Source organism: Phalaenopsis equestris, unplaced genomic scaffold (assembly GCF_001263595.1).
Source record: "Phalaenopsis equestris unplaced genomic scaffold, ASM126359v1 Scaffold000522, whole genome shotgun sequence".
NCBI classification, from domain to species: Eukaryota; Viridiplantae; Streptophyta; class Magnoliopsida; order Asparagales; family Orchidaceae; genus Phalaenopsis; species Phalaenopsis equestris.
In genome coordinates this window covers 1,422,254-1,440,031 of record NW_018164962.1, presented here as the reverse complement: position 1 = coordinate 1,440,031, position 17,778 = coordinate 1,422,254, and the positions used below count along the sequence as shown (strand labels likewise).

Below are 17,778 nucleotides of genomic sequence, written 5' to 3'. Positions count from 1 at the left end.
CTGTCACTAGAGCTACTACTACTAAAATTAAATTCCATGTATTGAGCTTTAGTTCTACTCAAATGAAGGCCTTTAGACTCCAAGGTAGACCTCCATAATTCAAGTTTTTTCGGGGTTTTTTCTCTTGCTTTGTCCACGAGAAGGATATCATCAGCAAAAAGCATACACCAAGGTATATCCTCCTGTAAATGTCTAGTAAGACCATCCATAAATAAAATAAAAAGATATGGGCTTAAAGCCGATCCCTGATGTAATCTAACAGAAATAGGAAAATATTTGGTCAATCCTCCTTCAGTTCGAACACAGGTAACAACTCTAGCATACACATCTTTAATAACTTGACTATAAGTCATATCAACACCATTCTTCTCAAGAACTCTCCAAAGGATATCTCTTTGAACCTTATCGTAAGCTTTTTCTAAATCAATAAAAATTAAATGTAGATCCTCCTTGTTATCTCTGAATTTCTCCATCAAACCTCTCAATAAATGTATAGCTTCCATAGTAGACCTGTCCAGCATAAATCCAAATTGATTATAAGAAATCTTTGTGATGCGTCTTAGCCTATGTTCAATTACCCTCTCCCATAACTTTAAAGTATGACACATCAACTTAATTCCTCTATAATTTGCACACGTTTGTGCATCCCCTTTATTCTTAAAAATGGGGACCAAAATACTCTTCTTCCACGCCTCGCTCAAACACCAAAAAAAAAACCCATTTGATTCCCCCTTCCCCTATTCTTCCCGTCACACCGAGGCCTCATTCGCCCCTCTCCTGCGCGCCAAATCTTCGCCTCCCACTCACAACCGAATTTGGCTTCTCCCCCATGCACCGAAGTGCTCTGTTCATTCGCGTTCCTCACGAAGAAGACACTGAAAGCTCTCCCCCACATTCGACTCCATCTTCCTCTCACGACGAGATCTGGGCTCCTCATTCGACACCTTCCCCCTCTCTCGATCGCTGCCCAGCTCCCTCTTCGTGCTCGCCCGCCCTCGCTCGCCTTCTCCTCTCCTTTGCGTCGAACAGCCGCTAGACTCGACAGACCCTCTCTGCACCGGAACACTCGCCTCGCCTCTCTCCATCTGACGCCTGCTCTCCTCCTCATTCGAGACCTCTCGCTCGACTCCCAATCTCCCGCTAAGAAGCCACGTACCTCTATTCCTCGACTCATTCCTCCCGCCCGGCTCGCCTCTCCAGCTCGACACTGAACCCCCACTCGCCTGCTTCGCCTCCTCCTCTCTCGGCTAGCCTCCTCACCCCACCGAAAGACTTGCCTCCCCTCACTTCTTCACGAACAGACCTGCTCGGCTCACCGTCTCTCTCGATCGAACGCCTCCCCCTCGCTGGAGTCCACTCTTTCTCTCAAACAGGATCTCTCCCACCCTCTCTCTTGCCCGTCTCGCCCGAATTGGAGGTAGCATGAATAGAAGAGCAAAGAACACGACTTCTTCAAGCTGTTGAAATGCTTGGAGCACAGAACCTCAGCAATTGTAGTAATTGGGTAACGAAATCTTGTTTTATTCCCATACTTGCTCATTTTATTTATACAATACAGTCCATATTGGAAGACTTGTGTACATGCATACCACTCAATCCTTTTGCATTAACATATCTAACACCCAAACTTCAATTTTTACACACATACCACTCAAATCCTTCCTAGCACATAACAAATATCACCATTTTAACTTTTAAGAAAGGAAAATACACATGTTCATGCTTAGGTAAATTGTTATGCAAGTAAAAATTGTTGTTTTGGTGATGGACATGTAAATTCATGAGAATTAAGTGGTATGTATTTAATTTCCATTCGTTTAAACCATGTGGGAATTAACCTCATTCATTCTAAGGAGTGGATTCATTTTTCGAAGCATGAGTGCTTTAGTGGGGATCCAAATAAAGTCTGCTACTTGGAGTAGAAGAATTTACAGGAAATAAAATTGAATTCTCTTACTTTTCTAATTGATTGCACCCTTTAGCCTATGATCAAACTGTTCAACTATATTTGTGTTGTTGTTGCTTCCCAAAGTGTACTGCTATTTTTTAGAGGTTTTATGCCACATCTAAAGTGTTGTTTGGTGGCTTTATGGGCGTTGTAAAGTGTTGGAAAATACTTGAAAGTGCTGTCTGGTGCTGTAGTTGGCTGCTTGGAGCTAATTAGGTGTTGCCTAGAGTTCTTCGATCTTTCAAATTTCAGTTTGGGTTCGTAGGAAGCCATAAAAATGTTGTTTGATCTTTCAAATTGTTGTTTGGGTTCGTAGGATGCCATAAAAGTGTTGTTTGATTTTTTTGTTGTTTGGGTTCGTAGGAAGCTATACAAGTGATATTTGGTGTTTCAAATTGCTGTTTGGAGTCAGTGAGAACTGTAGAAGTGTTGACTGAAAGCTGGTCTTTGCTGTAATTGTCTGCTTGGAAGCTGCTAATCACTGTAGAAGTATTGTTTGGGGTTTAGAACTGTTGTAAGAACTGCTTGGAAGCTGTCCTTTACTGTAAATGGTTGTTTGGAAGCTGTCCATTACTGTAAGTGGCTGTTTAGAAGCTGTTAATCACTATAGAGGTGTTGTCCATTGCCGTACAGGTGTTGGGAGAGCTGTAGGATGTCGTTTAGGCTCCATGGCTGCTGCCAGGAGTTGCAGGAAACCGTAGGATTGCTGTCCGAAGATGTAGGAAGCCTTAGGATCACCGTTTTGGTGTTCCTAGTTGTTGTTACTACTTGTTCTGCTATTTTTTTTTCTACAATTTATTTACATTCTCTGTGAATTATAGTATGTTTTGTGAGTTAAACATGCAACAGGGATAGCAGCATCGGATACGCCACGTACACAGGTACATTTTATTTGTTGTTGTTTTACCATTGCGATTTAAACTTGCTCTAACATATTATGCAGATGTTGATTACAATTTTATTTTCAAAACAAAACATTTTTTTTAAATTAAACAACATTTTCAAAAAAAAAAAAAAACATTACACGTCCTTTTGAATTTACGGGAGTCCCTCGGAGTAGGTAACCCACGGTTGCTAACGAGATCTCCCCGGTTTAAATTAGTTTCACAACTCGTTTAAGTTAAATAAGTTCAAAAGAAAATAGTGACACCGGAACGAGGGAACCATGAGATCCTAACTGGTGTCGTTCTAATCAACTTTAACCCTCCATAATGTTTGAATGACAACAAAACTAAAACTTTGGAACACCTGGTAAAACCTTTTGAACGTAAGACTTTAGGGTTGCTACTTCAACGATGAGTCTGGAGCCAACTTTGTGGGCAACACGGCAATAAGCTTGGATCAAGCAGCAAGAGGATCTTCTTCAGCAATCTCTCGCTCCTTAGTTTAAATAACAACTCATAGAACTCCGAAGTAGCTTGTCCAGCGCGACGTATCCTCACACTCTTTAGGCTCCTGCACAATCATGTTGTGCAGCGTAAGTCCTAGCGCGTCTTAGGTTTCGAAGTTGTCGTATGGTATATCGTAAACTCTCCTATCCCTGCAGGTTATTTGCATAATCGGATATTATGCAAATGTAAGTCCCAAATAATAAAATTGACAGGATTAAATACCTAAATAATATCGTCTCCAAAACTTATCCACACATTAGGATAGTTTGGGAAGTCATTAAGGTTTCTCCTTAGGATCTGTGACTTCCCCTACGTTTTCCTTCCTTTGGACTCCTGAAAATAGTTATTCCTATTTGAGCCACTCCCACTTATTTTTTCACGTCCTACCGTGAAAACTTTAACTTTGAAATGTTGAAGACTAGTACATCTGATCATTATCGAGAGTTTTCTCAAGTGACTCTGTCATTTGGGATGTAATTAACTAGAGGGAACTTGAAACCCAAGTAAAATAAACTCTAACTAATTTTTGTATTATATAAGAGAACTTGTCGGTCGCACATAAAAGGTTCGCAGACCAAATGGATGTCACAAATCTCTTAATTTGTAGGATTGGATCTATCATCGAGATGTACATTTATCTTTCGGGAAAGTGCAATATTCGCGATATCGGGCACGATTATGCAAACTATTTGACGAATGAGATTCATTTGATCTCATTTTTTAAAAAAAATTAAAACACACTACTTTCAAAATAAAAAATATATACCTCTTATATTTAAATTAAATTACAAAATTACTTTCAATATTTTCAAAATAAAAAAGTTGACCGACAAGGCACCCTCAAAATTGTACCCGAATGTACCTTTTACCATTTTCTTTAACATGCAAGGGCACATTGCATTCACTGTCAGTACCATCTGAGGGCAAAAATGTATGACTTAAACATTTATTTTCATGTCATATCAATTAAAATCCTTTAAAATGTACTTTCATATGTGAGCTATTTTCCTCTCATCTCTTATACCATTTTACACTTTCAATACGAAAAGTATAACTGCAAAACTTATTTTAAATCCATTTCATAAAGCAAGTAATCATTTACTAAAATATTAATTTAATGCATCAAAGAAAATAATCATTCACCTTTGTTTTAAGAGTTCTGAAATACTTATCACGTCACAATACTTCTCCTAGCACTTTAACCTCTCTATCATCCTTTAATTCAGTGTTTGATAAATTAAAATGACTAAAATTAATTCATGAAAATTGTTGATATGTAGTTAACAACACCTTTAATTAAATCAAATTTACATAATTGACGCATATAAATCTTATCCTTCTTTGAATGACTTCAACACTATAATTCACCAACCTCAAGTACCAATATATATAACATTTGAATAATTTGCTTCATTTAAATGTCAAAATTTACCTTATAAATTGTATCGATCCTCCCCCTAACCTGCACACTCCTCCAACTTCTTCGAATCTGAAATTACTAATTGTTAATCCTTATTTCAATAAAATTTACCAATAATATTATTAAACATGTCCACACATTATAACACATATTTATATAACAATATAAATAAATTAATTAACTAAAATCTCAATTATACCTTATAAACTTTCGACCTGCCCTAACTCACGCGCTCAGCATAAGAGAGTTTTCCCCCTCTTTCTTCGATTTAAACTCAACGCAGAGCAACTGAGTCTTCTTCACTTCTTCCCTCAGGCGAGCACCGCATGAAGTTCAACTCGCCTTCCTTTTCTCCTTTGGTTTCAACTCGTCCCCACAAACCAAGCGCAGGACCTCCTTCCTATACACAAGCCACATGCAAGGATCGTCGTCTTCGATGCAGATAGCACTCGCAATCTCCTTCTTCCTCCTCTTATTCAGCTTCTCTTTTGCATAACACCAACGTAAGAAGTCATAGCTTCCTCCTAGATCGCGACTCAGTTCAGGTAAGCCTTTGATATCGCATCCTCCCTCTCGCTCCTCTTCTTCTCCGCACGGGCCGCCAATACACAGTGGTCGCACACACTTCTTTCTGCAACTTCTTCCGTCTTTGACTAGGGCACGATAGTTTCCTCTCTCGCTTGATCATTCAATGGTATTGAATGAGAAGATGTTTGAAGGGATAAACAATATGTTTCTACGAGGGGATGCATCTCCTCTAACCGCCTACATCATTTTGTTTATTGTTATTAGTTTTTTCTATTATTACAATATGCTCTGCTTATAAAATTTCGTTCTCAAAATTTTAAAATAAACATGAAAGTAAACATATCTCAATGAAAAAGTTGTGGATATTTTTCTTGCATTTCAGAAACTTTCTCAAATGTAGCATCATTTTCGGACCTATGCTTCCAAAAAATTTTCACAAAAGGGATCTTTTTGTTCCGCAGTTTCTTCACATCATAATTCATAATCCTTTCAGGCCCTTCAACATAAGTCAGATCAGGTTGAATGTCAACTAAGTCTGCAATCATCCTACTAGCTTCATTGGTAATATGCTTCCTCGGTGAAGTGTGAAATAAATTATGCACTCCCAGCATATGACCTGGTAAAGTCAATTTATAAGCTATATTTCCAATCCCCTCCATAATCTCAAATGGACCAACAAACATAGGGCTCAATTTTTCTATCTTCCCAAAATATTGCACGCACCTCAATCGACTGAAATTGATAAAAACAAACTCTCCAACTTCAAACTCAACAGGTATGTGCTTGTCATCATAATATTTTATGTCTATCCTGCGCTGTCTTCATTCTATCTCTGATCAGTCTAATCTTCTTAGTAGCATCATCAACTAAATCAGCTTCTATAATCTTTCTTTCACCTGTTTCAGCCCAACATAGATGTGTCCTGCTCTTTATTCCATACAAGACTTCATATGGAATCATCCCAATGCTAACCTAATAACTATTATTGAAAGTAAACTCTACTAAAGAAATATGTGATTCTCAACCTCCACCAAAGTCAAGGACACATAACCTTAGTAGATCCTCCAAGGTCTGAATAGTCATCTCTAACTGACCCTCTGTCTAATGGTGAAATGTTATACTGAAAGTAAGTCGAGTACCCAAAGCTTCGTGAACTTTTTTCAATAAGCTGGAAGTAAACATGTTATCTCTAATGGAGACAATAGAGTTCGACACTCCATGCAACCTTACAATTTGATCCACATATAATTTGACTTGCTTCTCAACTAGATATGTCTGTCTAATATGCAAGAAATGGGCAGACATAATCAATTTATTGACAACTACCCATGTAGAATCATGACCTTGACGTGATCTTAGCAAACCAATAACAAAATCCATCACAATCTCCTCATATTTCCACTCTGGAATCGGTAAAGGCTGCAACTGACCTCCACGACGCTGATGCTCTACCTTCATTAGCTGACATGAAAGGCAACAATAAATTCTACCACATTTCTCTTCAATTATGGCCACCAAAATGGTTCTTTAAGATCATGATACATTTTATTGCTCCCTGGGTGAACAATGTAACCAGATAAATGTGTTTCCTCCAGAACTTATCTCTTAAATCATCAATATATAGAACATAAACAATGCCTTTATACCTCAATAGACCATCATGATCTAGCTCATACCTCTCTAAACTGCCTTTCTTAAACCGATCTAGAACTTTCTGAATACTACTATACCTGACTAAAGAATCTCCAATTCTGCCTTTTAAAGTTGGTTGCGCCATCAACTGATACGGTTGAACCATGTTTTCATCACCATAATCAACTACAAATAACTTTCAACCTCTCTAGATCTTTAATTAACTGCTTTTGCTATGTAAATAATTAATTTAAATTACCTAAAGTTTTGATACTCGGCACGTCAGCAACGACATTCGTCTTTCTCAGATGATACTTGTTGAAATTCAGAATGATACAGAATAAAGTGGAATAGTTCATTATTTCATTGATATAAAAGAGGGTATGAATAACTCTTACATTAATCTTATAATAGAAAAAATAATAAAAAGAAAATGATATGAAAGAAAAGATATATCACATGATATTTCCAATAATTAATTCATATTAATTATTATGAGATATAGAAAATAACATAAAATAGAAAAATAAATAATTCCTAATCAAAGAAAATAAATATAAAATAGAAAAGAAAATATCTTATTATATTAAGGAAATAATTTATTTCTCAAGAATAAATTATTTCCTATTATAATTTTTAACACTCCTCAAGTTTGGAATGTATGTTAATAATTTCTAACTTATTTAGTGAAGAAAAATTGGTCGTTTGGATTATCGAATTTGTTAGATTTAGGCTTAGCTGAATTTGCTGAATAGGTTTGACTGAATTTTGATTTTTGAGGGGAAAGAGAAAACCTACAACAAAACTAACTTTTAGTTGATCGCAGTTGTTGTTGGCTGCAGAAAAATACATGTAAATCACACCCTGTAAATTTTGCTGACAGAAAACAACAGCAGAAAGGGCGGCTAGAAACAGAGCTCCCTCTGATGCTTGGGCCAGAGAAGAAAAAAATACTGCAGGAGAAATGTTCGGCTGGAAACACAGCTCCCCCTGACGCTTGGGCAGCGAAGAAAAAATACTGCAGAAGAAATAGTCGGCTAGAAACGCAGCTAACCCCGATGCTTTCGCAGGGAAGAAAAAAAAAATACTTCAGGAGGAAGGTCCGGCAATGGATTTTACCGCATTGTTTGATCCACGACAGCGATATCTCCGACGAGATGATAATGAGGCGGGCGACGACATTACTAGTGTCGCCCTGGCTGGAGCCCCATCGCTAGCGTCGGCATAGGAGGATACAACACAAGAATTTTTTGGATGGATTTTGGTGATGTTTGGTCAAACTCCAAAGCATCTTTGCTATCATGGTTTCTTGAGAGTCGTGTACAGAAGTGAAGTAAGATCCCGCAACTCTAAAAGACCTCGGAGAAGAAGAATCCTACAAAACATCAGCCCGTGCATTTCTAGGCGATGGCGGTGGCAACAAGCTTCTAGTTGGATCCGAAAAGTTGGGAGTGCGATGCAGATGGTTCCTCCCCATCATCAGTTGTGGTATGCTGACTGGAAAAGTCTCTGATCGCAATCTAGCTTGCAAGGCATTAGCCGCATTGGTAGGCGGAGATGGAGTAGGAGACGCCGAGAATAAAGGCGAGAGTCGATACACCTCAAAACTGAAGCTACCCTTCTTATAACCAGATTTGTATCCATTGAAATCTCTTCGTGGAACAGGATTAACAGGTGAAATCGATAACTTGGGCGAAAAGCTACGGTGAAGAGGGCTAACATAGCTCTTGTGAGGGTTGCGACTCGATCTATATGGTTCATCATATCGATACTTATAGCAATTGTTGCAGTAAGTTCGTCGTGCAAAATTCAAAGAATTGGTGGCTAGAGTACGAAATTAGGCTCTGATACCATGTTAAAATTCAGATTAATGCGGAATAAAGTGGAATACTTCATTATTTTATTGATATGAACGGAGGTATAAATAACTCTTACATTAATCTTATAATAGGAAAAATAATAAAAAAAAGATGATATGAATGGAAAGATATATCACTTGATATCTCCAATAATTAATTCATATTAATTATTAGAAGATATAGGAAATAACATAACATAGAAAAATAAATAATTTTTAATCAAAGAAAATAAATATAAAATAGAAAAGAAAATATCTCCTTATATTAAGGAAATAATTTATTCATCATAACTTCTTATAGGAATAAATTATTTTCTATTATAATTCTTAGCAATAATAAATATCTATATCATAATATTTAATAAATTCCAACCCTCTCCTCTGTCTCAAGCTCAACTCTTTCTGAGTGATGATATATTTCAAACTCTGGTGGTCAGTAAAAATTTCACATCTAACTCCATACATATAATGTCTTCTTATCTTGAGTGCAAATACAACTGCAACAAGTTCCAAGTCAAGTGTGGGAAAGTTCTTTTCATGATTTTTCAATTGACGTGATGCATAAGCAATGACCTTACTATGTTGCATAAACACACAACCCAAACCCCTCAAAGATGCATCACTGAAAATATAAAACCCATCAGAACCAGAAGGAATGGCCAAAACTGGAGCAGTCATTAAACAATTATTTAGCTTCTGAAAAGCCTCCTCACAACGATCAGACCAATCCAAATTCGTTGTGTTTTGAGTCAACCTTAACAACGGCATAGCATATACGAAAGCCCTTCAACAAACCTCTTGTAATGACCACTTAGAAAACTCCTGATCTCGACAACAGGAATAGGTCTTAGTCAATCTGCAATCGTCTTAGCCTTATTCTGATCGACAAATATTTCTTCTCCACTGATAATGTGTACAAGAAAAACAGCATTTTTAAGCCAAATTTCACATTTAAAAAATTTGGCATAAAATGGATTATTCTTTAAAACCTGCAACACAACATGCAAATGACGTGTATGACTTACTTCATCCATTGAGTACACCAGAATATCATATATAAAGATGATCACAAAACTATCCAGAAACTGCTTCAAGACCTTGTTCATCGAGTCCAGGAAAACTATTGGAGCATTTGTCAGCCCAAATGACACCACCACGAATTCACAGTGCCCATATTTGATCCTGAAAGCAGTCTTCGCAATGTCTTATTCTCTAATCCTCGGTTGGTGATAGTCTGACCTCAGATCAATCTTTAAAAATACAAAAGTTCATTCCAACTGCTCAAACAAGTCATCAATCCTCAGCATTGGATACTTATTTTCAATTGTGAGCTTATTCGACTACCTATAGTCAATAAACATGCTGAAGCACTCATCCTTGTTCACAAATAACGCTGGAGTTCCTTAAGGTGAGATGCTAGGTATGATAAAACCCTTATCTAATAATTCCTGCAATTGACTTTTTAGCTCCTGCAACTCCTTGACTGTCATTCTGTATGGTGTCTTGGATACAGGCTCAAAACTTGGTAAGAGCTCAATACTGAAATCAATCTCTCATACTGGTGGTAGCCCTAGGAAATCAAAGAACGTCTATGAATATTCACTTACCACTGGAATATCACCCAAGACTATACTTCCTCAGAAGAATATGCTACCAGAGCAAGAAAACTCTAACTTCTATGATTCAGCAATTTAAAAGCTTTAATCCAGGTAATTATCATAGATGTCAGTTGTCACCAGAAAATTTAACTTATGCTTTCTCAGGTAAATCTATTTTGACCGTCTTCATATTGCAATCAATAGTGACAGTTTTTAGACATCTAATCCAAGCCTAAAATCACCTCAAGCTCCACCAAAGGCAACACAATAAGTTGAGCCTCAAAATCTTTTCCGCCAATTATAAGTTTTACCTCACATGATTTATTAACTTCCATAAAAGTGACATTTCGTATTCAAATTGATAGTATCATAGGCATTGAAAATAACATTCAATTGCATCACTTTAGTTAGTTTATCAGCTATAAAGTGTGATGCTCCTAAATCAAATAATCAAATAATACTCTTATCGATCTAATCTGAAGATATATGATATCTATCATTAAAATCACCACATTAAAACTTTAGAGTCAGCTTATTAATATATTTAAACTCTTGCTTTATGTATGACATGACATGAATCTTATGATGCTTAAAGTGTACTGATTAAAACTGCTAAGAGAAATATACCTGTGATGATGTCAGGGAAGTCGTTAGCTTCCTGCTGTGATAATGCATATACTATGGGCTGAATATTCTGCTGAGCCTGACCTGCATTTGACATTGACCCTGAATATTCAATGGCCCTTGGTCTACCATAGACCCTCTGAGGTGGTGCAACACTGCTCCTGGAATCTGTTGGAGCTCTCTGACCCAAATTAGGGCAATTTTTTGTTATATGTCCTGATTCGTGGTACCAAAAGCAAGTGTTGGATCCAAACATACATTCAACCTTGTGAGACCTTCCACGCTTGTTACATTTCTTCATTTCAAACTGGGTGCCAACGCTGCTGAATCTGACCTTCTTAGCACTTATATCAGCTAGTTGAAAGGACTGCCTCTGAAAGCTCTAAGAAAATCTGAATCCCTCTGAATTTCTTCTCTTCTGAATGTACCTCCTCTAAGTAGCCTACAGATCCAGCTCAATCCTCCTAGCTTTCTCCACCAATATTGAATAAACATCGATTCCTAGAGGAATCAATGGTTGTTTAATCACATCCCTGAGCCCACACAAAAATATGTGGCACTTCTCCTCTGCATTAGGAGTCAACTGAGGTGCATACCTAAAGAGCATGGTGAATTCGGCTTCATACTACATAATGGATCGATCATCATGTACCAACCGGATAAACTTGCCCTGCATTTATATTCTGACAGACTGTGGTACGAACCCGTCTCTAAAGGTGCTCATGAACTCACCTCACTGAATCATGTGACTGGATCTACTTCCAAATTTCCCCTGCAGCTGTCCACGCCACCATCTCTTTGCTTCTCCCTCTAATACAAATGTAGCCAGTGTAACCATCCTCTCTGGAGGATAAGACAATCCATCTAGAATCTTCTCCACTCTCCGCATCCACCCGATCGCCCCCTCCAGAAAAGAGAGGTGGTCTCATATCCTGAAACAACTTCAAGTACCTATCCATCTGACCTCCTCCACTACAATCGACCTGAGTTTGAGAGTTCTTAATCAACTACATTACTGCAACCATTATCTCAATAAATGCATCAGTATTAACAGTAATCCGCAGGGGTGCATCAACTTCTACAATAACGCCTCTAGCTTCTTCCCCCTAATTTTCCATATTTTTGAAATAATAAAAGAAAACTTTTAATTAGATACAATTTAATTCATTATCAATAGTACTTATGAATTAGAGTAATCATTCTAATGGCTTTTTTAGATCATGATCAAACCTACTGGCTCTGATACCACTTTTGTCACGACCCAGCTCGGAGCTTAGAAATAACTAAGACGGGTACAGCGATAAGACAGTATTAACATCTATTATCCACATTATAAAAACTTTCAATATATATAAAAGTGTCACTAATTCATAAAGTATAATAAAATCTAAAGCATTGAGAAACAATAACATCGAAAAATATCTCAAACCAGTATTAAAAATATATCAACATCTGAGAGAAGCAGTAAGCGAAACTATCATCATAAAAATACCTAGCAGCAGTGGTACTCTGGCGGTAAGCTTTTCTTCACTTGATAGAAAATATTATTTGCAACCATAATTATAACTAAGTGAGTAATTATAATCTAATATGCATTAAATTTTTATGTTATGCTATAGATGAATGACCAAGAAAAAAGCAGTTCGTTTCATTAACACTTTAACTTTATCACTTCCCGTTCCACTTTAAATATTTATCATTTAACTTTTTTTAAAAATTCATACCCGAAAGTATCTTTAAAAATGTATCCAAGGCAACCTCAAATTTGTACCAAAGAAACCCTCAAATTGTACCTAAAGATATCACTTTACAATTTTTTTTGACGTGCACAGGTAAATTGCATCCCCTGCCAGTACCATCTGGAAGTAACCATGTATGACTTAAATTTTTATCTTCTATTTCATATTAATTAAAATATTTTAAAATGTATCTTCATATGTAAGATATTTTCCTCTCATCCCGTATATCATTTCAGACTTTCAATATGCAAGGTATAACTGAAAAACTTGTTTTAAACCCATTTCATAAAACAATTATCCATTTAATAAAATATTAATTTAATGCATAAAAGAAAATAATCATTCACATTTGCCTTTAGAAATTTTTGAAATACTTATCGTGTCAAAATACTTCCCGTAGCACTTTGACATCTCTATCGTCCTTTACTTCTGCTGTTTGATAAATTAAAATTACTTCACGAAAATTGTTGATATGCAATTAACACCACCTTTAATTATACCAAATTGACATAACTAACAGACAAATTATAAATCTTTATCTTATCATTCTTTGAATGTTTAATTCACCCCTTTTTCAAATCCCAAGAATTTATCGAGTCTTCGACTTCTGATTCAAGTAAAATTTATTTTAACATTATATGTGTGTGTGTGTGTGTGTGTGTGTGTGTGTGTGTGTGTGTATATATAATATTTGGATTATTTGCTTCATTTAAATATAAAAATTTACATTATAAATTGTTCGGATCGATCCTCCCCCTAACTCACACGCTCCGACTTCTCCTTCGAATATGAAATCATTAATTGTTAATCTTGATTTCAATAAAACTTGCATCCACACATTATAACACATATTCATATAACGATATAAATAAATTAATTAAATTAAAATCTCAATTATATCTTACTAACTTTGGGCCTGCCCTCACTCACGCGAGCAGAGCATCAAGGAGTTTTTCCCCCACTTCCTTCAGTCTAAACTTGACGCAGTGCAGCTGAGTCGTCTTCACTTCTTCTTCCCGCACGCGAGCACCACAGGAAGCTCGAATCGCCTTCTTCTTCTCCTTTGGTCTCGACTCATCCCTACAGACCAAGAGCAGGACCTCAGTCGTTTGAACAAGCCGCACGTAAGGATCATCGACTTCGAGCAGATAGCACCCGAAGTCTCCTCCCTCCTCTTCTCCAGCTACTCCTTACACAGCACCAACAAAAGAAGTTGTAGCTTCCTCCTCGATCGCGACTCAGTCCAGGTAAACCTTTGATATCGCTGCCTCCCTCATTCCTCTTCTTCGCACGGCCCAACACTGCACAATGGCCGCACGCACTTCTTTCTGCGACTTCTTCCTCCTATGGCTAGGGCACGATAGTTTGCTCTCGCTATCTCTCGTTTGATCGTTCGATTGTATCGAATGAGAAGACGTTCAAAGGGATAAAAAATATGTTTCTATAAGGGGATGCATCTCCTCTAACCACCTGCATCTTTTTGTTTATTATTATTATTATTATTATTATTATTATTATTATTATTATTATTAGTATTATTATTATTATTATTTCTATTACTACAACCCACTAGAATAGCTCCTCTTAAAATGCAGAGGTAAGATTCAACCCTCCCCCTACTCAACATTAGCTGGAGTTTTATGCACAGCCTCTGCATTATTAATATTATTGATTAATCCCCAAATTATGACAACAAATCATCAACATCTTGCAAAACGTTCTAGAGACAATTTCTCAAATTTTCCCAAATTTGGCAGGTAAGAGTAACCTTCTTGGGGTGCCCGCACTCACCTTCAATTGTCTTCTCCAAAGTATCTTTGGAAAACCTAGTTTGAATGGCAAGCAAGTGAGAAATTTAAGTGACTGTTTGGGATAACTTTTGTTTTTTCCTAATTTTCGTTTTTATTTTCAATAATAGGATAAAATGGAGAAAAAGAATTCATGTAGTCAACCACACTTAGTGATATAAAAACTTGTTTACGTTTGATTTGAAAGAATCATATTTGATATATGTACTCAAGATATGGTTGATTTTAAAAACACTCAAGAATCACTGGTCAACCAACAAATCAATGATTATTAAGTATCCCAACAAAATACATGGTCCAATTCAAAACATCGAAGGATGAAATAATGCCATCTGCTAATAAGCAGAATATTAAATAGTATTCGATCAAAAGTGCATTAAAAAAAGTTAAAATTAAAAAACAAGATTTAGATGTGAAATAAAAAAAATGTAAAATTAAAATACAAGAATTAAATCTAATAAAATGGTATTATTGAAACCATGGTTGAAATATAAGAGCAAATGGGAAGAATGAGAACACGGGCAGAAGTTTGTTCTTTTCTAATTCAAAACAAAATCTTGAGGGCATGGAGATGAAGCAAGTTGATTGTGTTGTCTCCTCAGTCAAGCAAGCATTTGAATGCCAAATGAATAATTCAAAGTTTGCGACATAATTCTTACTCAACTGTATCGACCATTTTAGATAAAGTTCTAACAAACAAATGAAAACTGAACTCAAAACTTCAGAAAAATAATCAAGCAACCACATATCAAATTTTGTAAGATCTGTAATGTCTAGTTAATCAATCAAACAAAATATCCTACTAAATTAGTAATTTATCCTACATAAAAAAAGACAAAAGAAGTGATGCGAGATACTGGAGAAACATGGTTAAATTTTAATTTTACTTTTCATCATTTCAGGGAGGCATCATCCCTTAACAGCAATTATTCATAATGGTTTCTACATAACTGAAGACATTTTATGTTTGAGTGGCCATAAAATTAAGATAGTTCTGTTTTCTCTTGTGTTTATAATTAGGCAAACTTAAAGGGTGCTTCTTGTTATATAGATCTAGGTTTTAGTCCTCAGATTAGAACTTAGCAGAAAAAAATAAACATTTAATTGTTATTATAGTTAAAGTTACCACAAAGCGACTTGTTTTAAACTCTTGTTTTGAACTATAGATTCCAGCATCCGTTAATTATTATTTATTTTTTTTAATGCCCAGCATTGGGTATATATGGCCATATACCACATGCTACAAAAGATATTCCACTATCTTAAAGCTTGGAGTTCAACTAAGATGCATTGGCCAAAGCATCTCTAGAAATCATAAAATAAGTTGTTCGTGGTTTTGGTTCCACTCACGTAATTTTATAGATCCTTTATCTGGATTTTAAGAACGCTGAGGATTAATAATAAATCCAATATAATGTTCAAATTCATGGATAATATTTTTTTGTAAAATTTTCTTTAAGAAATAAAGTTTTTTGTCATGGATGTAAGTTTCAATCTTGAATAGAATACCAGAAGAGTCGGTCTTTGTTGATTTAGTTTCTTTTCCACTTTTTAATAAATCATCTTATGTTTCTATCTTCTTTCTTCTTCTTTTTTTCATACTTGACTCGATCTCAATTTAAGATGAGTGATTTCTAATCAAATCTTTCACAAGTAGTGATCTAAATCAAACAACAGCTCACAAGATTCATGAGAAATGAGCAATCGCATCTCTTGTGGTCTCTGACCTTCTAGGGTTGGGGCTTCTTCACTATTATTATCTCCTAAGTATTTGGTGCTTATATTGCAGCTGAAGTTTCTTTTTTTTTCGTGCAGTTACTTAAATATTTGTATATGATGAACCAAATCCCTAAGAATATCATCTTATACATCGATGACTTGTGCTGTCGTCTAAAATACCATGTAGTTTATAAGCTCTATGTCCAAAATCAGTGTATAATGAAGAAAATAAAATCACAAAGCAATTCAGCCATAGAAAATTAAAAAACAATTACCAGCTCAGTCTGGCTAACATGGATCTTCTGACCATTGCAAAAAGCTCCACCACCTGCTAGATGTAAAGAAAAGATCAAATCATGGTTAAACAGATTGACAAAATCATATTATATCAGTTTTAAAATGACTAAACAGATTGACAAATTCATATTATATCATTTCTGAAATGAAATTTACCTGCCGATGCAGTGAATGTACGAGTGTTCCAACACATAGGGCCACCAACAAACTCTACCTGAAAAGAGATGTCAAGCAAAACAGAGTTAAAGTTAAAAAAAATAGAATTTATCTATAGCTTAAGATCAAGAACAGCAGAAACTGTTGCTCATGGTTAAAAAAATTAGATGGAGGCAACACTTCCTAGGCCTAAAGAGAGTCAACTTATCCAACACGTCCCAAACTGGTAGGCTCAAAGTTAAAGTTCCAGTTTTGGCACGTATGTATATTACAAATATATATTACAAGCTTTGTCTCCAATCTGTACTTCTAGCATGGGTTCAAAATATATGAAATTTCCTAAGTCAAGGCCCACGGTACCACCCAATCAAATATAGAGCAGGAGACAGTTCACTTTTTCTCGTAAAAAATAGCATTGATTTATTCACCCCATGGGGTTGCACCATTGAAGATAAGATTATAAAAAAAGGGGTAAATAAATCAAGATTCATTAGAAGCCACTTGGTACCAAATTTGTAGCGCTACTACGTATGCTACCATCTATGGTTGATCCTTTATAATAAAGCATTGCCTTGTTGACCTCAATTTTCGTGAGGTCTAGTATTCCTCGTAGGAGTTAGGATCTAGCCTTAGAGGTCTTCCTGCGACTATCTTAAAACCTTAGAAGTGGTGCCCGCCTCGTTTAGTTCGACCTATTTCCGTCCTCTTTTAGAGGTTTCGCGTGTGCGGTATCAACTTCTAACACTTAGAAGAATGAAACCGACATGAGGAAACCAAAAATGGATTTCTATAGGACTTTTCCGAGCCTTAGGATGGCCTTCTGCACAATTCGCACTCCTGCGCGCACCAGCTTCGCAATTCGGAGAGTCGACGTGTCCGATCTCCGCAATTCGCATTGCCTGCACCGTTATTTGCCGAGGGCTCGAGTAAACCACTTGTGAAGATCGATCGCGGGTCGAATTTTTGTGAAATTTGAATTTCGACGCGTTTTTGACCCGATTGTCGACGACGTCGTCCGAGCGACCCCGGATGACGAAACGGACTGCGCCAACGCGTCCGG

General features: G+C 36.4%; 1 protein-coding gene across 1 annotated transcript in view; it reads right to left on the bottom strand.

Annotated features, from left to right (window-relative positions):
* LOC110028725 (phosphatase IMPL1, chloroplastic) overlaps nucleotides 1–17,778 on the bottom strand; it is a gene marked incomplete at its 3' end in the record, with an annotated part of 55,512 nt that overhangs the window by 10,884 nt on the left and 26,850 nt on the right. The window contains 2 exon segments of the mRNA XM_020730692.1: nucleotides 16,541–16,593; nucleotides 16,719–16,776. Coding sequence (XP_020586351.1) covers nucleotides 16,541–16,593; nucleotides 16,719–16,776 — 111 coding nt within the window.